The 24,433-nt window shown below is 39.1% G+C and overlaps 1 protein-coding gene across 46 annotated transcripts in view; it reads left to right on the forward strand.

The window, feature by feature from the left end:
* Positions 1 to 24,433, forward strand: part of MARCHF8 (membrane associated ring-CH-type finger 8) — a 142,139-nt gene that overhangs the window by 38,263 nt on the left and 79,443 nt on the right. For 32 of the 46 annotated variants that reach the window (XR_014827513.1, XM_013983459.3, XM_013983467.3 and 29 more), the window contains one exon: positions 21,448 to 21,627. Coding sequence is in view for 45 of the 46 variants with exons in the window: in XM_013983459.3 (XP_013838913.3) it covers positions 21,526 to 21,627 (102 nt within the window). In the remaining variant the exon portion in view is untranslated. Of the gene's footprint in view, positions 1 to 445; positions 532 to 21,447; positions 21,628 to 24,433 lie in introns of all 46 variants that reach the window. The other 14 variants (XM_084996525.1, XM_021073812.2, XM_084996552.1 and 11 more) reach the window with 2 other exon arrangements.

A 24,433-nucleotide genomic window follows, 5' to 3' on the forward strand; every position in this document is an offset into this window, starting at 1 on the left:
GATCTCTCTGCATGCTGCTGCCATTGTGTGAAGAAGGCTGTGAGGAAAGCCACATGGAAAGGGAGGCCCAGCCTTCCTCACTGAGTCCAGTCCCCAGCTGACCTGGGCACAATGGTGCAGCACAAGTAAGTCAGGTAAGAGCAGCAGAACCCTGCTCAGCCAACCTGTGAAAGTGTGAGAAATAGAAATCATTACTGTTTAAGCAACTGAGTTTGGGCTTGTAAGCATTTCCAAACAGAAACACCCTGTCATGAATGGCTGGAATCTATCCCTGTAATTCTAATCCTGGCTTCATGACTGACCCCTCAAGGAGCCCTACTGTTCAGTAAAGGAAGCAGAAATATTTAAAGTAGGTCACTTCCTTACAGTGTGGTGATTGCCCAGGAAGGGCTCTGGGCTGCTGCAGCCTTGACTTTTCCTCTGTCCCTCTTTCCTCATCTATAAGGATCAGATACTGTTCTCTGCAGGACAAGCATTGAAGAGCACTTGGAGGAACTGGAAGAAGTAGACTATTTCTGTACTTCATAAAAGGTATTTTCCATCTCTTAAGTCTGTTAGACTTACACTTCCCTTTCTCAGAAGTGAAAGAACCCCAACAAATCTCCTCTTTTCCTTTTGTTAACTACTAGTGTTTTCAGTATTCTCATATTTGTCCTGAAGAGTGCCCCTGGGTATTCCTCCTTAACTTTCCTCAGCTTCAGAATCTTCTGGAAAATTCAGACATTATAATCCAGGCCCTTTCCCACGTAATCATTCCTAGATCACCTAATTCACACACACATAGTGGAGTGGTTCTACTTAGGTCTTCCTGATTCAGTGCAGAAGTCAAGGTGCCCCACATTCTCTTCTAACTCACTTGCCATCAGCCTTGTCCCTCCTCACGTTTACTCGGCTCCTTGAGATTCTCCATTCCACCTAGTGGCCTGCAGTAGGCAGCATTCTCCTGGCCAGGCACTTGCATTTGGCTCAAGACTTGAGCCCCAGGCTCTCTCAGTTTTCCTTAGGGGCTCATTCTCCTCCCATTAGGAAGCATTGTTGGGCAAATACGGAGCTCACTTCTCTTCTTGGCTCTAGCCTTTGAGGTTGCATGTTAGAAAATGACCTTGAAACTACTGGAATAGTTTAAAGATACGGATTTACTTATATATAGTTACAATAGTTTAAGGTTATGTTATATATGTTATATATATAACATATAGTTATAATAGCTTAAGGACTGTAATTTTATTTTATTTTTTTTTGATGCCCCAAGATGTGCTATTAATTTCAGGTCTCACAGATTTATAACATATAGAGCACTCCTGTTTCAGTATGCAGCTTTAAGGTACTCTGGTACAAGGAACAATGGAAATATAGAAATTCCAAAACAATTAAGCCACACAGCATACTTACTTGTGTCTTTGAGTACCAAGTGACAGCACCCCAAAGTTACATCATCACATGGCTACCTTGAAAAAACAAGATATTGGTCCCACAATAAGGACTATAATTTTTAAAATGCAATATTTTATATGGTTTATAATATAAATTTGCAAGTCAATTCAAAATGATAAAGTTAACTATGTTGTAAATTGGACCCAACTATTTCAGGCATGTCTTACTGCCTTGAAATTTCTAAATTTTTTTTTTTTTTTTTTTTTTTTTTTTTGTGTTGTATTGATTTCACATTTTATTTTTTTTTTTTTTTTTATTAAATTTTATTTTATTTTCCCACTGTACAGCAAGGGGGTCAGGTTATCCTTACATGTATACATTACAATTACAGTTTTTCCCCCCACCATTTCTTCTGTTGCAACATGAGTATCTAGACATAGTTCTCAATGCTATTCAGCGGGATCTCCTTGTAAATCTATTCTACGTTGTGACTGATAAGCCCAAGCTCCCGATCCCTCCCACTCCCTCCCCCTCCCATCAGGCAACCACAAGTCTCTTCTCCAAGTCCATGATTGATTTTCTTTTCTGAGGAGATGTTCATTTGTGCTGGATATTAGATTCCAGTTATAAGTGATGTCATATGGTATTTGTCTTTGTCTTTCTGGCTCATTTCACTCAGTATGAGATTCTCTAGTTCCATCCATGTTGCTGCAAATGGCATGATGTCATCCTTTTTAATGGCTGAGTAGTATTCCATCGTGTATATATACCACATCTTCCGAATCCAATCCTCTGTCGATGGACATTTGGATTGTTTCCATGTCCTGGCTATTGTGAATAGTGCTGCAATGAACATGCGGGTGCATGTGTCTCTTTTAAGTAGAGCTTTGTCCGGATAGATGCCCAAGAGTGGGATTGCAGGGTCATATGGAAGTTCTATGTATAGATTTCTAAGGTATCTCCAAACTGTTCTCCATAGTGGCTGTACCAGTTTACATTCCCACCAACAGTGCAGGAGGGTTCCCTTTTCTCCACAGCCCCTCCAGCACTTGTTATTTGTGGATTTATTAATGATGGCCATTCTGACTGGTGTGAGGTGGTATCTCATGGTAGTTTTGATTTGCATCTAAATTTTTTTTTAATCAAATTTTTAACGTATTCCCATTACTTTGGTCAAATGTCACTCCATGTAGACAAAATTACAGCAGAAAGCATGTTACTATTTAATACTTCAAAAGTGGATTCTTTTTCTTTTTCTTTTTTGTCTTTTCCAGGGTCTCACCTGCGGCACGTGGAGATTCCCAGGCTAGGGGTCTAATTGGAGCTGTAGCCACCGGCCTACACCACAGCCACAGCAACTCGGGCGGGGTCTGAGCCACATCTTCAACCTACACTACAGCTCACAGCAACGCCGGATCCTTAACCCACTGAGCAAGGCCAGGTATCAAACCCGCAACCTCATGGTTCCTAGTTGGATTCGTTAACCACCGAGCCACAACAGGAACTCCAAATGTGGATTCTTTATTATTGTCTATATCCATGGTGATCATAATAACTCTTCTTTACCATAGCAAAGGCAGCAACACACTATGATTTGTCTTTCTGAGTACCATGGTTTGAAAAAAAGGAAAAAACCTACATATTTTAGGTTCATTTTGTAAGTCGCCATGGGCTACTTAACATTTAGTGAAATATGGCTAAGAAGCCTTGGGCAAGTTACTTAACTTTTCTTTCTTTTTTCCTTTCTTTCTTTTTTTCTTTTTAGGGCTGCAGGTGCAGCATATGGCAGTTCCCAGGCTAGGGTAGAACTGGAGCTACAGCTGCTGGCCTATGCCACAGCCACAGCAACGCAGGATCCCAGCCGCGGCTGCGACCTACACCACATCTCATGGCAATGCCAGATCCCTGACCTACTAAGTGAGGCCACGGATTGAACTCGCATTCTTATGGATACTAGTTGGGTTTGTTACTGCTGGGTCATCACAGGAATTCCTTACCTTTTCTAAGCTGTGTGTGAAACGGAGATAAAACAGTTTCTCAGCCTCGGCAGTGCTATGAGAATCAAATGAAATAATGCATGTAAAGCACTTAAGATTTGCAGGTGCTTTCAACTGTTGTGTTTTCTTTCCAGCATTACTATTCAGAGGTGGTGTTTCTATACTTTTCAGTTTATTTCTCTTGATTTATCATGTTTAAACTGTTTATACTTTGTATTTTGTTTTCTAGTGATCTTTAGGATTGCTAACTTGTTTTTTATGTAACATTTATATTACTCTTTATTACCTCTAGTCATACTCTGAATTATCTAGGGGATTTCAAAACTAACAAACCATAGTCTTCAATTTGTTTCTGAGTAAACTTTGTTTAACCTTTAGAATACTTTTGTGTGTTTTATGATTTTTTCCCTTCACTTTTGGTAATTGCGTGTATGTTTTCTGGTAGTTACTGCTTTATTCTATTGCATTTAAATTTTAAGATTCATTTTGTTAATTTTTTTTAATAAGCTCATTATTCTTGAAGCATATAGTGTTAACAGACCAAGTCAAACAAAGCTTTGTCTCAGACTGTTTTTCAGTGAGTGGTGTATGGAGACCTTGTGGTGTTACTCTACCATCTTCCCTAAAATTCTCATAGTCTTGATACGTTAAGTTTGTGCCTTTCTACCTCTTGGCTTAGTGGAGATGAGACAGTGGCCAGATGTGAGTTGCTTGTGAGAGAGCTCTCTTCCCTGGTTGAGTGGAGAGAATAAGGCTTTGAAGTGATAACCCTTTGGTGTGACAGCATGTCTTATGCCCTTCTTTGACTCTGGAGTCTTCGTTAGATTTTTGACTCAAAGATTGAAATTGCTCATTTGTAACTTATGAAGTTTAAGTTTTCCTCTGTCTTAAAAGAGCTTTTATCAGCACTTCTTAACTTACAGTTGTGGCCTTTTAGAATTATTCTTAAAGATACTTGGATCACATTTCATTGTATTTGAATTCCATTACAATTTTGGACTTCTGATATAGTCAATCTGCTAAAGATATCTAAATTTACACTATATTACTTGATCAGCATTTGAGACAGTGAAGAGTGTTGGTTATAGGTTGAGTTCCAAGTGAAATTCCCAACTAGTTCTGGCTCCTGTCTGAGATCGATTCATTCAGTATTTATTAAATGGATTTTCTGTGGTAGCATTAGGCTAGAGTGGGGAGATGCAAAGGTGAGCAAAATGAGATAGGATCTTTGCCTTTGGAGAGCTTACAGCCCAGTAATAGAGAAAGTCATCAATTAAATAATTAAATATACAGTTCTAATTGCGACTATTGTTAATGAAGTAGAGGTTCTTCATAGATACTGTAAAGGCCTGTAAATGTGGGATTTCCTGAGGATGGTCAGATGTTAATTTGATCATGAGGGACAGGAAGAGTGTTAATAGGCAGGGAACAGCATATATGATGGCCCTGTGGTAGGAAGGAGCTGCAAAGTCTTAGGGGACTGAAAGAAGACTATCGTTGCTGGACTGTTGTGGGAGAGGGTGGTACGAAATGAGATTGGACAGATAAGTAAGGGTTAAACCACATAAGCCTTATAGGTTATGTAAAACGAGCACCTTGAGGTATAATTTAGATACCATAAAATCACCTATTGTAAGTGTGTACTTCAGTGAGGTTAGTAAATTTAGAGTGGTGCACCCACTTTGGGACATTTCCATGGCCCCCCAAAGTCCCCTCATGCACATTTTCAGTTAATGCCCACTCCTACCCCATCCCACTGATAAACTTTCTGTTTCTAAGATTTTTTTTGCCTTTTCAAGTTATATCATAAAAAACAGAATCATACAGTTTGTAGTCTTTTGTGTATGACTTCTTTTCACTTTTCATAATGTTTTTGAGGTTCATCCATGTTGTGGTACGTATCATTGGTTTGTTTCTCTGAATTGCTGAAGAGTGTTTCATTGTATGGCTTTCCCACATTTTGTCTATGTATCAGTTGAAGGACATTTAGAATGTCTCTAGTTTTTGGCTGTTATGAATAATGCTGCTGTGAACATTCATATGTGTCCACACAGGACATATGTCTTTATTTCTCTTGGATCAATTTCCAAGAGTGGAATTGGTGAGTCATATGATAAATTTATGTTTGACTTATTAAGAAACTGCCAAACTGTTTTCCAAGGTTTCGATACCACTTCACATTCTCTCTGGTGGTATACAAGGGCTCTAGTTTCTCCACATCCTACAATTCATATTGACTGTCTTTTTGATTATAGTCATTCTAGTGGGGATATAGTATTATCCAATTGTGATTTTACTTTGTAGATCATTTCATGAGTTTACTTGCTAAAATCTTTTGCCCATATTTAAATTTGGTGGTTTGTTTTCTTCAATTGTAGGAGTTCTTTATGTATTATAGAGACAAGTCTAGAATAAATAGTACAATCAAAATAATACAAATAACAATCAAATACATGATTGTTAGATTTTTTTTCTCAGTCCATCTTTTCAGTTTTCTTTTTTTTTTTTTTGTCTTTTTTGTTGTTGTTGTTGTTGTTGTTGCTATTTCTTGGGCTGCTCCCGTGGCATATGGAGGTTCCCAGGCTAGGGGTTGAATTGGAGCTGTAGCCACCGGCCTACGCCAGAGCCACAGCAACGCGGGATCCGAGCCGCGTCTGCAACCTACACCACAGCTCATGGCAACGCCGTATCGTTAACCCACTGAGCAAGGGCAGGGACCGAACCCACAACCTCATGGTTCCTAGTCGGATTTGTTAACCACTGCGCCACGACAGGAACTCCTTCAGTTTTCTTAATGGTGTCTTTTAAAGCACAAAAGTCTTAAATTTGATCAAGTCTGATTTATCAGTATCTTTTTGAGTAAAATGCACAAAGATGGTCATTAAAGCCAAAGTTATGGGTTAGTTAACTCAGGAAAAGGGGCCATAGAAGGAGAAGGGAAGAGGGCAAAATGGAACTCTGAGGAATCTTGATATTTAATGTCAGGCTAGAGGACGCAGATCTGCAAAGGTGAAGGAGTAGAAGGAGAATTAGGAGAATGTTGTGTCATGTAAGTTAAAAAGAGAACACATAAAGACTAGGAAGAGAGTAAATGTATTAAGTCAAATAACATGGGGCCAGAAAATGTCAGTGTGGAAAGTGCTGTTGACCCTCCTATTCTGAAGCCAGATTTTGATGAGATGAAGTGAAGAAATGTCAAGGGTGAGTGTAGAAAGAAGGGCTGTGGGGTATAGAAGAGCTCTGTCCTGCTTTAAGAAAAGCAGGATGGATGGGACAATCCCAGGAGATGAAGGAGGAGACAAAGGAAGTTTTCTCCTTTTCTTTTTAATTTTCTTATCTTTTTTCTTTTCTTTCTTTCTTTCTTTCTTTTTTTTTTTTTAGAGCTGCACTCACTGCATATGGAGGTTCCCAGGCTAAGAGTCGAATCAGAGCTGTAGCTACTGGCCTACACCACAGCTCCAGCAACACCAGATCTGAGCCATGTCTGTGACCTACACCACAGCTCACGGCAATGCCAGATCCTTAAGCCATTAACCCATTGAGTGAGGCCAGGGATTGAACCTGTGTCCTCACGGATACTAGTCAGATTTGTTTCTGCTGAGTCACTACGGGAACACCTCTTTTTAAGGTTTTTGGTGAGACAGGGAATTTCCTTATTCAGTACCTAAAAAGTAACACAGGTATGTAATGCCACATCTGGAGAATATATGGTATAGGTATTGCTCCATCTGGTCACATAAGTCTCCTTCCTGTTATTCTCTTTTTATCTTCATTTATTTCTTCAAGATATTTTCAAAATTAAAAAAAAATAAATGTAGTAAGTGCATATAGCTTTTTGAAAAATAAAATGCAGGCCCAAACCTCTCTCATCTAAAACTCTTAGGTAAGATATATTTTAGAAATTTTTCAGATTTTAGAAAGGGGATCTGTATATGAGGTGTATTATTGAGTAATACCCCTAATGTATGTTAATATTTCTGCACTGAAGTATAATATTTACACTAACTTGCATTAAGTAAGCAACTATAAATAACTTCCTATCAGTTCAGGTCAGGTTTTGGTCCTCAGAAAGTTTACATAAAATTAGTTTTTGGTCCAAACATTTATATGGAACAACAAAAGACCCAGAATCGCCAAAGCAATCCTGAGAAACAAAAACCAAGCAGGAGGCATAACTCTCCCAGACTTCAAGAAATACTACAAAGCCACAGTCATCAAAACAGTGTGGTACTGGTACCAAAACAGACAGACAGACAGATCAATGGAACAGAATAGAGAACCCAGAAATAAACCCTGACACCTATGGTCAATTACTCTTTGACAAGGGAGGCAAGAACATAAAGTGGGAAAAAGAAAGTCTATTCAGCAAGCATTGCTGGGAAACCTGGACAGCTGCATGCAAAGCAATGAAACTAGAACACACCCTCACACCATGCACAAAAATAAACTCCAAATGGCTGAAAGACTTAAATATACGACAGGACACCATCAAACTCCTAGAAGAAAACAGAGGCAAAACACTCTCTGACATCAACATCATGAATATTTTCTCAGGTCAGTCTCCCAAAGCAATAGAAATTAGAGCAAAAATAAACCCATGGGACCTCATCAAACTGAAAAGCTTTTCTACAGCAAAGGAAACCAAAAAGAAAACAAAAAGACAACTTTCAGAATGGGAGAAAATAGTTTCAGACGATGCAACTGACAAGGGCTTAATCTCTAAAATATACAACCAGCTTATACAACCCAACAGCAAAAAAACCAATCAATGAATGGAAAATGGGCAAAAGACCTGAATTGACATTTCTCCAAAGGAGACATACAGATGGCCAACAAACACATGAGAAAATGCTCAACATCGCCGATCATAAGACAAATGCAAATCAAAACTACCATGAGATACCACCTCACACCAGTCAGAATGCCCATCATTCCTAAGTCCACAAATAACAAGTGCTGGAGGGGCTGTGGAGAAAAGGGAACCCTCCTGCACTGCTGGTGGGAATGTAAACTGGTACAGCCACTATGGAGAACAGTTTGGAGATACCTTAGAAATCTATACATAGAACTTCCATATGACCCCGCAATCCCACTCTTGGGCATCTATCCGGACAAAACTCTACTTAAAAGAGACACATGCACCCGCATGTGCATTGCAGCACTGTTCACAATAGCCAGGACATGGAAACAACCCAAATGTCCATCGACAGATGATTGGATTTGGAAGATGTAGTATATATCCACAATGGAATACTACTCAGCCATAAAAAAGAATGACATCATGCCATTTGCAGCAACATGGATGGAACTAGAGAATCTCATCCTGAGTGAAATGAGCCAGAAAGACAAAGACAAATACCATATGATATCACTTATAACTGGAATCTAATATCCAGCACAAATGAACATCTCCTCAGAAAAGAAAATCATGGACTTGGAGAAGAGACTTGTGGCTGCCTGATGGGAGGGGGAGGGAGTGGGAGGGATCGGGAGCTTGGGCTTATCAGACACAACTTAGAATAGATTTACAAGGAGATCCTGCTGAGTAGCATTGAGAACTATGTCTAGATACTCATGTTGCAACAGAAGAAAGGGTGGGGGAAAAACTGTAACTGTAACGTATACATGTAAGGATAACCTGACCCCCTTGCTGTACAGTGGGAAAAGAAAAAAAAAAAAAGAAAAAACAATTCGTTTTTGGTTTTTTTTTTTTTTTTCTTTTTTGGCTTCTTAGGGTTGTACCCACAGCATATAGAGGTTCCTAGGCTTGGGGTCTAACCGGAGCTGTTGCTGCAGGCCTATGCCAGAGCCACAGCAACGCCAGATCCGAGGTGCATCTGCAACCTACACCACAGCTCATGGCAACGCCGAATCCTTAACCCACCAAGCGAGGCCAGGGATTGAACCCACAACCTCATGGTTCCTAGTCGGATTCGTTTCTGCTGAGCCATGATGGGAACTCCTAAAATTAGGTTTTAATGTTAAATATAATTAAAGAAAAACGAGGGTTTTCTTTTGTTTTGTTTGGTAGTTTTCTGAATTTTAGAACTGTGGATAGGAGATGATAGTACCCAAAGTCTTGTAATGAAAAACATTAGTCTTTTGTTCCCATTCTCCATAGCCCTGTCCTGCTCCACGAGGCAGCTATATCTGTTTGCCTCCATGTTTTCAAATGATCTGCTTATACTATTTCTTAACTTATAAATATTAGACATTTTCTCTTCCTTTTATACCTCATCTGTCTTCTCCCCATTCTCCTGATTTGGTTTTATCACAGTGTTATTTATATCATTATAATGATTACACTCTTATCAGTAATGAAAGATTGTCCTTTCTAGAGCCAAGTGATTATGTTTTCTGTCTACTGTAGTTTTGTTGTTGTTACTTTGTATTACTAATGGAGGTTAGTACTCATACTTGTATGATCATTAGCATACTCATCCATAGTTCGTCCAAGGTGTCCATGATACTATGTCACTCATCTTCCCTGTTGAGACTTCTTTTGTTCTGGGAACCTGCCCCTGGAAGTATTCCGTATGTCTGCACCACTCTGTACCCGTGTTCTCTAGGCCTGCTGCTTAGCTACAATCCTTTGTGCCTCTCCTCAGTTATAATGACAGTTGTGCATTCTAGGTTTTCATCGTCCTTGCTTTAGTACTTTATTTTGATGGAGTACATCTACTAACAGTTTTCTTTTAACAAAGTGCATGGGAAATTTATTTTCTGGCTGTGCGTCTAAGAAGACATGGATTGCTGTATTTAAAAGAATTTCTAAAAGTTTAGAAAGTTATCTTTATTTCCCTTAGGGTTTTTTTTTTTGGTATGTATGTATGTATGTATGTATGATTTTGGTTCCTTTAATTTGGAGATCTTCTTTGATCAGTAAATGAGAACAGTTTCTGTGACATGAGGGAGCAGAGGTTAGATGGCATTAAACTGAGTTATGGAACCAAAAAAGTGAGAAATATTGTAGAAAGTTTGTTTATCAATGGAAAGAAGATGGTAGCATTGAAAGCCTTTTTACTTTTGTGTTACCCATAAGGCACTTTGAAATTCTCTGTCAGTGTGGACCTTCATAATTTTTTATAGCACCTAGTGACATAAACTACCTATTCTGTGCTTTTTTTTCTTGGAAAACTGATTGTATTACTTTGTTGATGTGAAGGAGCCTTTAGGAAGAAGATGAAAATGTAGCAGGGTAGCTGATAGAGTGAGGCCCTGGAATAGCCAGGTTAGGAGGAGGGCAAAGAGCGCAGGTACATTCCCAGAGCTGGAGTCACTTCTTCCTTTGAACTGCATAATATAATTTACACAGTTCATGAGCAGATTGGAGGCCATGGACAAGTTTACATGACTGGTGGCAGGAAGTTGAGCAACTTTTACAATAAATATCATTTAAACAGCAGAAATGCCTGATCTCATGGTCAGATCCATGGGGGCTTCCTTCACACAAGGAAATCTGTTGTGAAGAGAGAACAATCTATTCTCTTCTAGTGGAAAGAAGGCTTTCACTGTTTTGGAACAAGAGGTTTCTTTTATAACCATTATTAAAAGAAAAAAAATTTTCTGATAACCCATGTTTATTATTCTTTTCTGTGTTCTGTAAAAGATGATGTTTCTTGCTACAGATACGTTTTTGCCATAGCAACAGGGACAAACATGTACTGGAAAAAAGCAGTGTAAGCAGCAAATAGTCTTCTCAGTGCTGGGAAGATGCTCAGATTTATTGACTGTGGATGAGTACTAACCTCCATTAGTAACTAACTAACTTGTCTGCCATTTTATAATGTCATATTCCTGCTCCCTAGCACGACATGTTCTGAGCCTCCATTTCTATGGGTGTGTAAAGGCCATCTCATTGCAGTTGCATTTTGTGGGAATATGCAGACTGGAAATAGTGTAACATGGAAATATTAGTGAAGTCTTACTGTGTGTGAAATATGAAATAATGCAGTCTCCAAAATCAGTAACTTTGAAATGAAAGTTAGATGTAATAAAACATCATGAAGAAAGGAAGACTATTCCCATGATCTACTATGCTGTTTTTTAAGGAAAAGGGTTCTGCAGAAATATTAGAGGAATTTTTTTTTTTTTTTTTTTTTTTGTCTTTTCTGGGGCCGCACCCACGGCATATGGATGTTCCCAGGCTAATCGGAGCTGTAGCCGCTGGCCTACACCTCAGCCACAGCAACGTGGGATCCGAGCCGCGTCTTCAACCTACACCACAGCTTACGGCAGTGCCAGATCCTTAACCCACTGAGCAAGGCCAGGGATCGAACCTGCAACTTCATGGTTTCTAGTCGGATTCATTAACCACTGAGCCATGATGGGAACTCCTAGAGGAATTGTTGAAAAAAATTAAAAAGGAACATAAAACAAATACTACAGTGATTGAAAACCTTGGTGCCCTGAGAATGCATCCTACTTTGTTACTGTAGGAAAATTATGCTTGATTTCTGTGAGGCCCTCAGAAATGTATTCCTCACAGAAAATGAGCCCTTTTATGGCTATGTATGTTCATTGGTAATATAAAATTCTATTACCAATCTATGAGGAATGACGAGCTTTTAACTCTTTAAAATACATATTTAAACTATAAAAGTATTATATTGTTACTAAAGGTTTAGAAAATAGAGAAATGAAAAGTCATTTGTATTGCCACACCATTAAACTTTTGTTAGCATTTTTAACGGATTTTTATTAGTATTTTTTTGCTTGCATATGTATTACTATAGTGGTAATTATAAAATGTGTGTAATTATTATCACGTGCTTTTTTATCACATCCATGTTTCTCTTGCTTCTCATGCTCATGTAGTATTCCTTTGATTGTATTAGCACCACAGTTAGCTTTTCCCCAATTTGGGGAAATTAAGGGTTTTCTTTGTTGTGAATAATGTTATGTTGAAAAATCTTGGAACATAGAGATCTTTGCATGTTTTCTCATGCTTAGCTTCTCAAAGATAAGCTCTTATACAGTTTTTCAGTCCTCCTGCTCAATATTTTTCCTAATGGGTATTCTGGAATTATGATACCACTGGAAGATCATGCGAACACAAGCTCAGCACATATTGGTCAGTGATAGGTTTTGCCATACTTTTGCAGAGTTTTTAAAGGGAAAATATGGTAACTTGAGCTTTTGCCTTTCTTTAATTATTAAAATGTTCAGGAAGAACCTATGCTATATCCTTTTTTGTGAAGCAGCTGTTCCTAAGCCCTACTCGTTCATCTGTGGGGATTTTAATGTTTTAAAAATACATTTGTTGGATTTCTTGTTGTGGCTCAGTGGTGATGAACCTGATGAATATCCATGAGGATGTGGGTTTGACCCTTGGCCCCGTTCAATGGGTTAGGGATCCGGCATTGCCATGAGCTGTGGTGTAGGTCACAGATGTGGCTTGGATCTGGTGTTCCTATGGCTGTGGCATAGGCTGGCAGCTGCAGCTCCGGATTTGACCCCTAGCCAGGCAACTTCCATATGCTGCAGGTGCAGCCCTGAAAAAAACAACAAAAAACTATTTGTATTAACTTCTTTTTTTTTTTTTTTATTTTCCCACTGTACAGCAAGGGGGTCAGGTTAAAAAAAAAGGTATTAGCTTTCAGTTCTATATACTACAGATACTTCCTAGATTGTTTTTGCCTATTCATTTATTTTTGCTTTTAATTTATATAGTCATTTTTCCCCAGTGTGATATTTTCCTATAATTCTAAGCTTAGAAAGTCAGTCTCCCTTTGTTCTTTAATATATTAAAATGTATTTTATGTGTTTTTTTTCACATTTAACTTTTATATCCATCAGAATTTATTTCCAAGAATGAAGTATTTTAATTAATATTATTTTCCCTTCCAAATTCTTAACTAGTTATCCTAACATTTTTATTACTAACTTGTCCCTTTCCTATAATTTGGGGCTTCTTCTTCTATCAGCTATTATACTTTTTGTTTAATTCTGTCAGTTTCTAGATTATCTTTTCAGTTTTGTACCTGTGCCTTGCTGTTTAATAATAGTTATTGCCTTTTAATGTTGCTTTTTTTTTTAAGGCCACAACTGCAGCATATGGAAGTTCCCAGGCTAAGGGTCCAATTGGAACTGCAGCTGCCAGCCTATGCCACAGCCACAACAACGCCAGATCCGAGCTGGGTCTATGACTTGCACCACAGCTCACAGCAATGCTGGATCTTTAACCCACTGAGCAAGGTCAGGGATTGAACCTATATCCTCATGGGTTCATTACTGCTGAGCCATGATGGGAACTCCCTATAGAATTAACCAAGTATTGGAGTTCCTGTCGTGGCACAGCAGAAACGAATCTGACTAGGAACCATGAAGTTGCTGGTTCCATTCCTGGCCTCGCTCATTGGATTAGGGATCTGGCATTGCTGTGAGCTGTGGTGTAGGCTGCGGATGTGGCTTGGATCTGATGTTGGCCTGTGGCTGTGGTGTAGGCCGGCAGCTATAGCTCTGATTTGACCCCTGGCCTGGAAACCTATATATGCTGGGGGTGCAGCCCTAAAAAAAAAAAAAAGGAAAGAAAAGAATTAATCAAGTATAATTTAACCTTTTTTTTTTTAGCTTTTTAGTTAATGTTTTGATATTTCACAAGACTCATCTCTCTATTGCTTTCCCTCCAGCATTCAATTTCATTATCTCATTTATTTTTATTCACAATTTTAGAATCGTTTTGTAAAGGTAAAATATCCTGCTTCAACTTTGAGAACATGCCAGATAGTATTCAGATATACTCTATGATCATTGAATGTTTGACATTAAAGTTCTTAAGAAGCTTTTATTCCATTTAGCTTTTTATTTTGTTTTGTTGTTTTGCTGGTGTACAGGAATACTGGTGACATTAATATGTTTATATACTTTTTTCTTACACTAGAATACATTACTAATTTTATATAGACCTTTATGTTTTTAACTGAATCCAGTAGTTCTTGGAAAATTCCTTTGGATTTTAGCTCTGTACTGTAAAATTTTTGTTTTAAAGCCATATCATATTAACAGAAGAAATCTGTGTATTGAATAATAGCAGCAGTAACATGATTTTTTTTTTTTTTTGGTTTAATTAGAATGTGTCTAAGGGTTTTGCTGTATGAGTGTAATGTTAAGTTTAGGTTGTGATGGTTTTTTTTTTTTTTTTTTTTTTTTTTTTTTTTTTTAACAGTAGGGATTTTCCATTGCTTTTTTCTAAAAGGTTGTAAAATCCTGTATTGGTGCTGTGGTTTTTTTTCATTTACTTATAGCATCTCATGACATAAATGATTGATTTTGCAGATTTTCCTTGGAAAGCAGATTTTATTCCTGTGTTTTCAGGGTCACAGTATGCCTGTGACTCCTGTGTGCACTGTGTGCATATGTTGGTTGTCCCACAGGCATGTCAAGCTCAGTGTGCTCATGGCAAGCCCCTCCCGGTATCCCCAGCCCTCTCTGCAGTCTGGCCTTGTGAATGCACAGCCAGATAACCAGGGAAGGCCTGACGACCTCCTTTTCAAATGGTCTCTCTCCTCCCTCCAAGTTCACTGTTCTAGGCTGGCCTGGATCATTCAGCGCTGTGTATTACAATTGGTCTTCTCACTCGCATTGCTTTTTTTCTTTTTGTGTCTGCTAGCTGCTGTTCATAGTCTTCTCATTTCTATATGAAACATTCTTCTGATAAAAACAGGCTTAACTTAAAGTTTTTTATTTAATGAGTGCCAGTCAGGATACTGCAATTCAACAACTCATAATGGGGAGGAGCAGGGTCCTTTGGAGCCTGGTACTCAGTGAGGCACACAGACCCAGGGTGAACATCTCTCAGGGGGGCTGCCACTGGCATTGTGTGTCTTTCTCGGCTGCTGCTTTGTCCTCTATATTTGTCCCCAGCATTGCTGGAATGGGCAGAATCCTTCGTTTATCTTGACCATCTGGAAAGCACATAGAACAGTTTGATTGTTAAACCATGCTGGTCGTCTTCTGAGTTGGGCTTCCTACCTCTCCCCTTACAGGGATGGCATTGTCAGCCTTGCATCCCCTCAGAGTCATGCTGTTAGAGGTCCTAAGTAAATGTCAGAAAGGATTTGAGGTCCCAGTTGTATATATCAGACTGAGCTATAGAAGGACAGAAAATAGTACTGGAAAGATAAAAGCTAACAAACTGGCCTTTGTGAGGTAGTGAGAAGTATCATTGCAGGTCCTTGACAAAGCAGGCTGGCAAATGTGCTGATGGTAAGAACTCTTATATTTGTGTACATGGACATAATATTATTTGGTCTTTGCAATAACCCTGTGAGCTAAGTAGAGATTATTACCTTTCTGTCTTACAGGTGAAGAAACAGAGCCTTTGAAATTCATCAGTTTGCCCAACATCATGTAATTAGTATTTAATAGCATTAAGACTTGAACTTAGGTTTCTGATCACTGATTTTATGCACTTGCTGTTACCCTTCTTAAAACTAGAAGAGTAATAGGATAACTGGCTGTCGCTGTCATCTGGATAAAATACATTAGGGATAGCACAAAGGAAAAATAAAATTTTATCTGTCTTAATGCATATTAATTATTTCCATATATACTTTTAAACAGATTTATTAAGATATAATTCACTGGAGTTCCTGTCGTGGCGCAGTGGTTAACGAATCCGACTAAGAACCATGAGGTTGCGGGTTCGGTCCCTGCCCTTGCTCAGTGGGTTAACGATCCGGCGTTGCCGTGAGCTGTGGTGTAGGTTGCAGACGCGGCTCGGATCCCGCGTTGCTGTGCCTCTGGCGTAGGCCGGTGGCTACAGCTCCGATTCGACCCCTAGCCTGGGAACCTCCATATGCCGCAGGAGCGGCCCAAGAAATAGCAACAATAACAACAACAACAACAACAACAACAACAACAAAGACAAAAAAAAAAAAAGATATAATTCACATCCGTTACAATTCACTCATTAAAGGGTATAATTCTATCACTTTTAGTATATTTAAGAGTTATGCAATCATCGCCATAATAAATTTATTTTATTATTTTATTATTTTTTATTTTTACAGCTGCACCTATAGCATATGGAAGTTCGCAGGCTAGGGGTTGAATTGGAGCTGCTGCTGCAGGCCTACACCCCAGCCTATTGCAACAGCCAGATCTGAGTTGTCTGCAACCTTTGCTGCAGCTTGTGGCAATGTCAGATCCTTAACCCACTCAGCGAACCTGCATCCTCATGGACATTATGTTGGGTTCTTAACCCATTGAGCCATAGGGGGAAGTCCACCATAATAAATGTTAGGACATATTCATTACCCTAAAAAGAAACCCTTTTAGCCATCACCACCCCTACCCCCAAATTGCTATCCTAGCCCTTGGCGATCACTAATGAACTTGCTGTTGATTGGGTCTCTGTACTTCCTGAATCAGGATTCTGTTTCCCTCCCCAGTTTAGGGATGTTTTCATTATTTCTTCAAATATGTTTTCTGCACCCTTTTCTCTGTTTTCCTCCTGGAACCCTTATAATGTGATGTTAATATGCTTGATGTTGTCCCACAGGTCCCTTAAACTATCCTTACTTTTTTTTTTTCTTTTTGGGGCTGCACTTGTGGCATATGGAAGTTCCCAGGTTAGGGGTGGAATTAGAGCTGCAGCTGGCAGCCTACACCACAGCCACAGCAATGCAGAATCTGAGCTGCATCTGTAACCTATACCACAGCTCATGGTATTGCCAGATCCTTAACCCATTGAGTGAGACTAGGGATCAAACCCACATCCTCATGGATACTAGTTGTTTTCTCTACTGCTGAGTCCAGTGGGAACTCTCATCCTCAATTTTTAAAATCCTTTTTTCTTTTTGCTCTTCTTTTTGGAGATTTCCAATACCATGCCTTCCAGGTCACTGATTTCTTCTTCTCTGTCAATTAGTCTGCTGTTCGTTCCCACTTGTGTGTTTTTCACTTCCGTTATTATATTTTTCAGTTCTGTGTGCTCTGTATGGAACTTTGTTATATTTTCTATCTCTGTAGAATTTCTAAGTTCTTCCCTTTTCCCCCCAAGCTCAGTGATCATTTTATAATCATTACTTTGAGCTCTTTATCAGGTAAATTACTTACTCCATTTCCTGTGGTTTTTATCTTGTTCCTTCATTTGGAACATGTTCCTTCATTTCCTCGTTTTGCTTGACTCTTTGTGTATCATGTGAATCAGTTATCTCTCCCTGTCTTGAAGGGGTAGCCCAGTGTGGGAGATGAACCTCACTGTTTAACTTTGCCTAGTTCTTGGTTGTCTCTTGAACTACCTCTTCATTTGTTTCAGTCTGTGTGGTCTAGAAACACAATCCTCCTATCAGCCTGAGCCTGGCACTCAAGGGCTCAAGGGTGTCCCCTTCTGTGGGCTGTGCATGCCTGTTGGCCCTGGGGGTTATGTGAGTAGGATTGGGGAGTGCGGTGTGTGACTTCTTGCCAGCCACATCTGTTGATACTGTGGCTTGAGCAGTGTCCAGGGGAGGGCAGGGGTGCTCACAGGCTGCTGTTAGCAGCTTAGAATGAGAGTGAAAAAATGGTTCCTACCAGTGCCGGCAAGGTAGAGGGAGCCTGTAAAAATGGCATCTTCCAACAGTGCATCCCTTCAGAGTCCCAGCTGACTTCTGCCCCTCTGGCACATGCCGTAAGATTAGTTAGTGAATTTCCTTCACATATGGTCTAAGCTCTTTATAAACTCTTGTTCTTTACACAAAGTCCTGGGGGTGAATGGCTCGTCACACAAGCCCTTTAAGAGCAGAGTCTCCTTTCCCTTCAGTCCTCTGTTTCTCCTAAATAAAAGCCCTGCTGGTTTTCAAAGCCAGATGTTGTGGGAGCTCTTTTCTCTGATGCAGGACCCAGGGGGTTATGGTGCCTGGTGTAGGTACAAACCCCTTGCTTTTTGGGGAGAAGTTCTATTTATTTATTTCTTTGTCCATTGATTAATTTGTTGAGATTTCTCTTGATTGTGGATCACTGCATCAGGGGTGGGGTTTTTGGTGAAAGAATACCTTTCCTACCCATCTCGAGGTGGCCCTTTTCTGTTGTTGTTGTGGAACGGGTCTTCAGGTAGTTCTCAGGTTCTTTTCTGAGGGATTTGTTCCCTATGGAGCTGTATATTTGTTGTGTCCGTGGGAGGAGGTGAGTTTAGGATCTTCCTATGCTGCCATCTTGAACTCAGTTCCACACTGGTTTACTTACTATTCCTTTGTAGTTAAATTTTAAAATCAATAAGTGTGAGTTCTTGGACTTTGTTCTTTTTCAGGATTGTTTTGGGAGTTCTGGGTCCATGTGAATTTTAGGGTCAGCTTGTCCAATTTTGTAGAGAAGTCAGCTAGGTTTTTTATTGAAATTACTTGTCAATAAGTAACTTATCAATAAGTAATTAGATATCAATAAGAAATTACTTATCAATAAGTAATAATTTGGGGAGAATTGCCATCTTAACAATAGTAAGGCTTCTGATCCATGAACATGGTGTATTCATGTCCATACTCAATTTTGGAACCAATTTTGTCAGTCCAGTCTTCTAGATATGGATGTTCATATTAGGTGTGTTGTATTTTGCAAGTTAGCATTAGTGGAATTGAAGTCTTCATGCCTAGATTGTCAGGTATAGTGTAGAGGTTTAACTGTTGCTCTTAATTAAACATGAATTGATATAAAACAATATTTGTAACTATGCAAAGAAAATAGTGTAGTACCTGCTTTATGCATTTCATATAAACCTTCACACAAAAAGTGGCATGATTTGTTTTGTAGTTGATTTTTTTAAATTATCATTTTTATCCTAAATATGTCTGGCATAGAAGAGGGATTGCTTCAGGCAAACCTTCAGGTCTGTTACCTGGAGTAGGGGTGCATATCAGAAGAGTAGCTTACATGGCTGTAAGGAGAGTGGTCCTTCACTTGGTGATGAAATTTAAAACCATCTCACATTTGTGTTTCTGTGACATACGTAGTTTTCCACAGGCTTGTCATGGTCATATACCAGTGATGTAATAATGTTGATTATACCAGAAGCACCAAAGACAGTTATTGGCATGCTATATAGTGGGGCTCTAGGCATGGTTAATTTAAAAGGGCCACATGGTGTTTGTCATCTGTGACGGAGGACTTTAATGCATTAGCGATAAAAAATGGCTCACTACTGATTATTGTGATCTTCCAGAGAGTATAAGCTGGGTTTATTCACAGTAGTAAGTGAATGCCTCTTGTCTTGTGTAATGTATAATATCTAGACACTAACATTTTCTTTACCATTGATTATAATATCTAGATACTAATGTTACCACTCTGTTTTCCTATTTTATTGCTTATCAGTGATCACCCATCTATTATAGAACTGGACTTTTGAGGAGTTTCCATCATGGTGCAGCGGAAACGAATCCGTCTAGGAACCACAAGGTTGTGGGTTCGATCCCTGGCCTTGCTCAGTGGATTAAGGATCCAGTGTTGCCTTGAGCTGTGGTGTAGGTCACAGATGTGTCTCGGATCTGGCGTTACTATGGCTGTGGCGTTGGCCGGTGGCTACAGCTCCTATTAGACCCCTAGCCTGGGAACCTCCGTATGCCGTGGGTGCAGCCCAAAAAGGACAAAAAGACAAAAAAACAAAAAAACCAAACAACAACCAAAAAAACTGGACTTTTAAGAAACAATATTCTTTTAGCTTATTTTCTCATGTGTGTTGATCCCATCCACTTTCTTGTTCCATCCTGTTGCTTGTTGATCAGAATGATGTGAAAGAAATCGATTTTGTGAGTCCTGTTGCTCTACAGTTTGGTTAGTAATACTGTCAGCAGTGGGATCAGCTACACAAACACCTACCTTTGGTTTAGAGCACAGTTAGGGGAGAAGTGGAATAAATGGCTGCTCATCAAACGTGAACTTGGGCTTGTCAGGCCGTGTTTGCTCTCCCTATCTTTTGCCCCACTTCCAATAAATATTTAATAAACAAAACACCCTAAACTGGAGATTCATTCTTTTGGATTAAGGCTTCCAACCCTTCACCCTTTGTTAAAATTCAAGTAGCATGAAACATTACCTTGTTAAACATTATGGATAATTTGAATAATTTATATTTAATTGGTTTTGTATACAGAATTTGATAGATCTCAGTGGAGGTGGAGGGAGAGAGATATAGAATACATAATCCAATTACTAGAAAATTTGAAGGAATGTAGGGGGAAACCAAGAAAAAAAAAAAGGCAGAGGTAGCTGGAATCATGAACATAGCTTATTCAGACACTTTTTTTTTAAACCCAGGGGCAGCCTTTTTATCGTCCCAGAAATGTCTGTGATGCCCCTCACCTTCCCCGGAATATTCTTAGGGCAAAGTTAGCAAACTCCAGGCCCATGGGCCAAATCTAGTCTGCCACGTACTTTTGTAAGTAAAGTTTTATTGGAACATAACCGTTCTCATTTATTTACACAGTCACCGTGACTATTTTCTGCTACACTGGCAAAATTAAGTGGATCTAACAATTATGGCCCACAGTGCCTAAAATATTTACTTCTGGCTCTTTACAGGAAAAGTTTGCTGGTAACTGGTCTAAAGAGTCCGGACTTTTAGAAGGTTAAGCATGGATAATAGACACCTTAAATTTATTTTAGACTTTTAACTTTTAATCTTACCATGTTACGGACTCAAGAGCAGTGGTTTTAAAGAAGGATCCCTCCTTATTCTATCAGGATGAGTGCTTGTTCAAGAAAAAAAATGTGTGACTTCAAAAATATTCTTAAAGAATGACACTGCTATGATTAACACCTAAGTAGCCATTTATAATAAAAATGACACCACAAGGATGACGCTGCTATGTTTAAAACCTAGGTAGCCATGTAGAATGAGATTAATAAGATTAATATCTTATTATACATGTACCTGATTCATTAGCCTCTTTCAGGTGTCCCCATCTTATTACATCAGAGAAATATTACAAGTCTCCCCCAATAGGCATTCATCTTTCTGTAATTTTTAAAGACCAAGTATTTATGTTAGACATTGTAACTTATTTAAATATGAATATAAATATAAAGTGATAATCTCACTGTTGGAAATTTTAAACGCATTTTAGTTCACCTATGTCTTGTTTTCCCTTCTCTCTCTCAGCTTGAAGTTCATGGCCCAAAATGACTCTACCATTGGAGACTTTCTTCCGTAAAGAGGAAGACCAGACAGGAGGTTGGGATGAGCATGCCACTGCATCAGATCTCTGCCATTCCATCCCAGGATGCCACCTCTTCTAGAGTCTACAGAAGTAAGACCAAAGAAAAGGAGAGGGAAGAGCAGGTATTGGGGAAATACCCTTTTTAGTTTCATTATTTTTGTTCTTTTCATTAAAGACAGTCTGGACTAGGCTCTGACGATGAAGGTTTTCTCTGACAGTATGTTAAAATCATGCACTGTAAACAGTTTTGTCCAGAAGTTGCCTTTTTGTAGATTGCTAGGTTTTCAGATTTTGCAGTCAACTTACTCTCCCATGGTTATGGCATGATTTATTTATCTTCATTAGTTAAATCTACCTGATTATTGCTGGTGAATCACTGAGAAGACGCTCTTTGGGTTCTCAAAATATGATGCAAAAGATAGATACATTTAAACAAAAATGTATGCCTCAGATATACTAGTCTCTGCTTGTTGCAAAGGTGTCATAGTTTTAACATCATGGAAACTTTCTCTGCCCTCATGGTGTTTGATCTGGTCTGACAAGTATACATTTTAGTCTAATAAGGTCAGTGATGGAAGAAGTTCAGGACCACCTAACCCAGTCTAAGGGGTCAGGAATGGCTTCCTAGAGAAAATGCCATTTATGTGAAGAACCTGAATGGTGACCTGGAGTTAGCTGGGAGAAAGAGTGTTCCTTGGACATAGTCAAAGGCCAAAGTTTAGAGCAAGGTGAATTTGAAGAATTCAAATATTAATTTTGAATATTAGAATAACTGGAACATAAAGGTGGAATGGGTAGTGGCAAGATGGGAGGTTGGAAAAGTTATAGGAGTTGCCTTAGGGAGTTTAGACTTATCTTTGCAGAAGAATAAATGGTCAGATTTGTTTTCTTAAATCTTTCATCCAGCTTACAGTTTGGAGAGTGAATTGAATGAGTGGCAGGGAGACTAATAAAGAGGATTTAATAGCCTACTTTGGCCAGGTTTGACAAACTTTTTCTATAAAAGGCCAGCTAATGAATATTTTAGATATTATGGGTCAGTCACATCTCCTCAACTCTGCCATTGTAGCATGAAAACAGCCAAAGACAATATGAAAATGAATGGGCATGGCTGTGTTCCAATGAATGAATGAGCATGACTGTGTCCCAGTAAAACTATATTCACAAAAGCAAGTGACAGGCCAGATTTGACCTATAGAGGCTATAGTTTGCTGATTTCTGGCCTTGGGAAAAGCTGATGGTGACTTTGTCTAGGATGCGTAGCGGGGTTAGAGAGATATTTAGGTTATTAATCCAGTGAACTTGATGATGCTGTGGAGAAGGACAGGGAGGAATAAGAGATGACCACTGCTGCCTTCTTGCCTTTACAGTGTGCTTTGCGAACATTTGCTCATTTGTTCTTACAGCATTCCTATTTTGTAGTTAAACTTAATTTTTGCCCAAGACTCTAAAGAACCCTTGTTAAATTAAAAATTGCTCTCTTGGTGTTCCCATTGTGGCTCAGTGGTAACAAACCCGACTAATATCCATGAGGACACGTGTTCAATCCCTGGCTTCGCTCAGTGGGTTAAGGATCCAAGGTTGCTGTGAGCTGTGGTGTAGGTCACAGATGAAGCTTGGATCTTGTGTTGCTATGGCTGTGGTGTAGGCCAGTGGCTACAGCTCTGATTCGACCCCTAGAGTGGGAACTTCCATATGCTGTGGGTGCAGTCCTAAAAAGAAAAAAAAAAAAAAAGAATTGATGTCTTGTTTGAAGTTGTATTATATAGTTGATGGGACACTATTCTTTCTATTTATTACATGGAGAATAAAAAAGATCATATTTCTTAAAGTATAGGGAAAATGAGAAGGGGCTACGTAAAGTGAAAAGGTCTCCGTATTCTTAGTGCGTGTGTGTTTTTCCATTGCTTATATTGCTTATATTGTCAGTCTGTACCCTTTCTATTTTGCTGAGCTCCTAGGAGAGGTGTGGCCAGTATTGGTTGAAATGCTAACTAGAACAGTGGTGGCGTAGATAGTTTCTGGATGTCATATTTTCAGTATTTTAGTTTTTTTCAACGTGCTAAGCGTAGGAGAATAGCTAAAATATCTTTCCCATATTCTGTCAATTTTCATTTAATAGTCTTGATTTAAAATTCAGTTAAATTGATAGCCTTTTCTTGTAATCCTTAGTCCAAATGGATTTTTAAATACCACTAATTAGGACATTTCCCTATTCTAGGGTGCTTTCCGATAGCAAGTTGAGGCTGTAAGTTCCCTATTCATTGTCAAATTTGGGTACTGGATGATGGAGATTTATATATATACATATTTGTTTCGAATAGAGAGAGGAAGATGTCCAACATTTTAGGTCAAAACAAGAGATCCTTTTGTATAAAACTCTATTGCAGATTTGTTATAGGTAGATATTCAATAAATACTTACTAAACTGGTATGTTTGATGGATCTTTATTGTTTAAGTAAGTAGCATTATCTAGCTGTTGTACAGAATTGGGGTTTTGATTGGTATTGGGAAGAAGAACCATCCTGACCCACCTTAGTGTAGGGAATAGTTTGAATACCTGATGACAAGTATGACAGTTCTGGGAATCATGGTGCCAGAATGAGGCAGAGGATAGTGGAAGGGTAGCTGAGACAGGAATTTGATGAGCCCCATAATTGTTTTGGCAGCATCTGGCACAGCACTGAAAATGATTGTAGTAGGTATCCAGAGTCTGTAATGTGGCATCAAGATTGGTTTGGGGAGTTCGTGTTATGGCTTAGCAGGTTAAGACCCCACCTAATATCCATCAGTATGTGGGTTCAATCCTTGGCCTCCTTCAGTGGGTTAAGGATCTGGCATTGCTGCAAGCTGGGGCGTAGGTCACAGACATGGCTTGGATCTGGCATTGCTGTGGCTGAGGTAAGCTGGCAGCTGCAGCTCCAGTT

The sequence above is a fragment of the Sus scrofa genome, chromosome 14 (genome assembly GCF_054392235.1).
Source record: "Sus scrofa isolate SSC_HxYL_T2T_F1_AM1 chromosome 14, Sscrofa_HxYL_maternal_Yorkshire_Landrace_v2.0, whole genome shotgun sequence".
NCBI classification, from domain to species: domain Eukaryota; kingdom Metazoa; phylum Chordata; class Mammalia; order Artiodactyla; family Suidae; genus Sus; species Sus scrofa.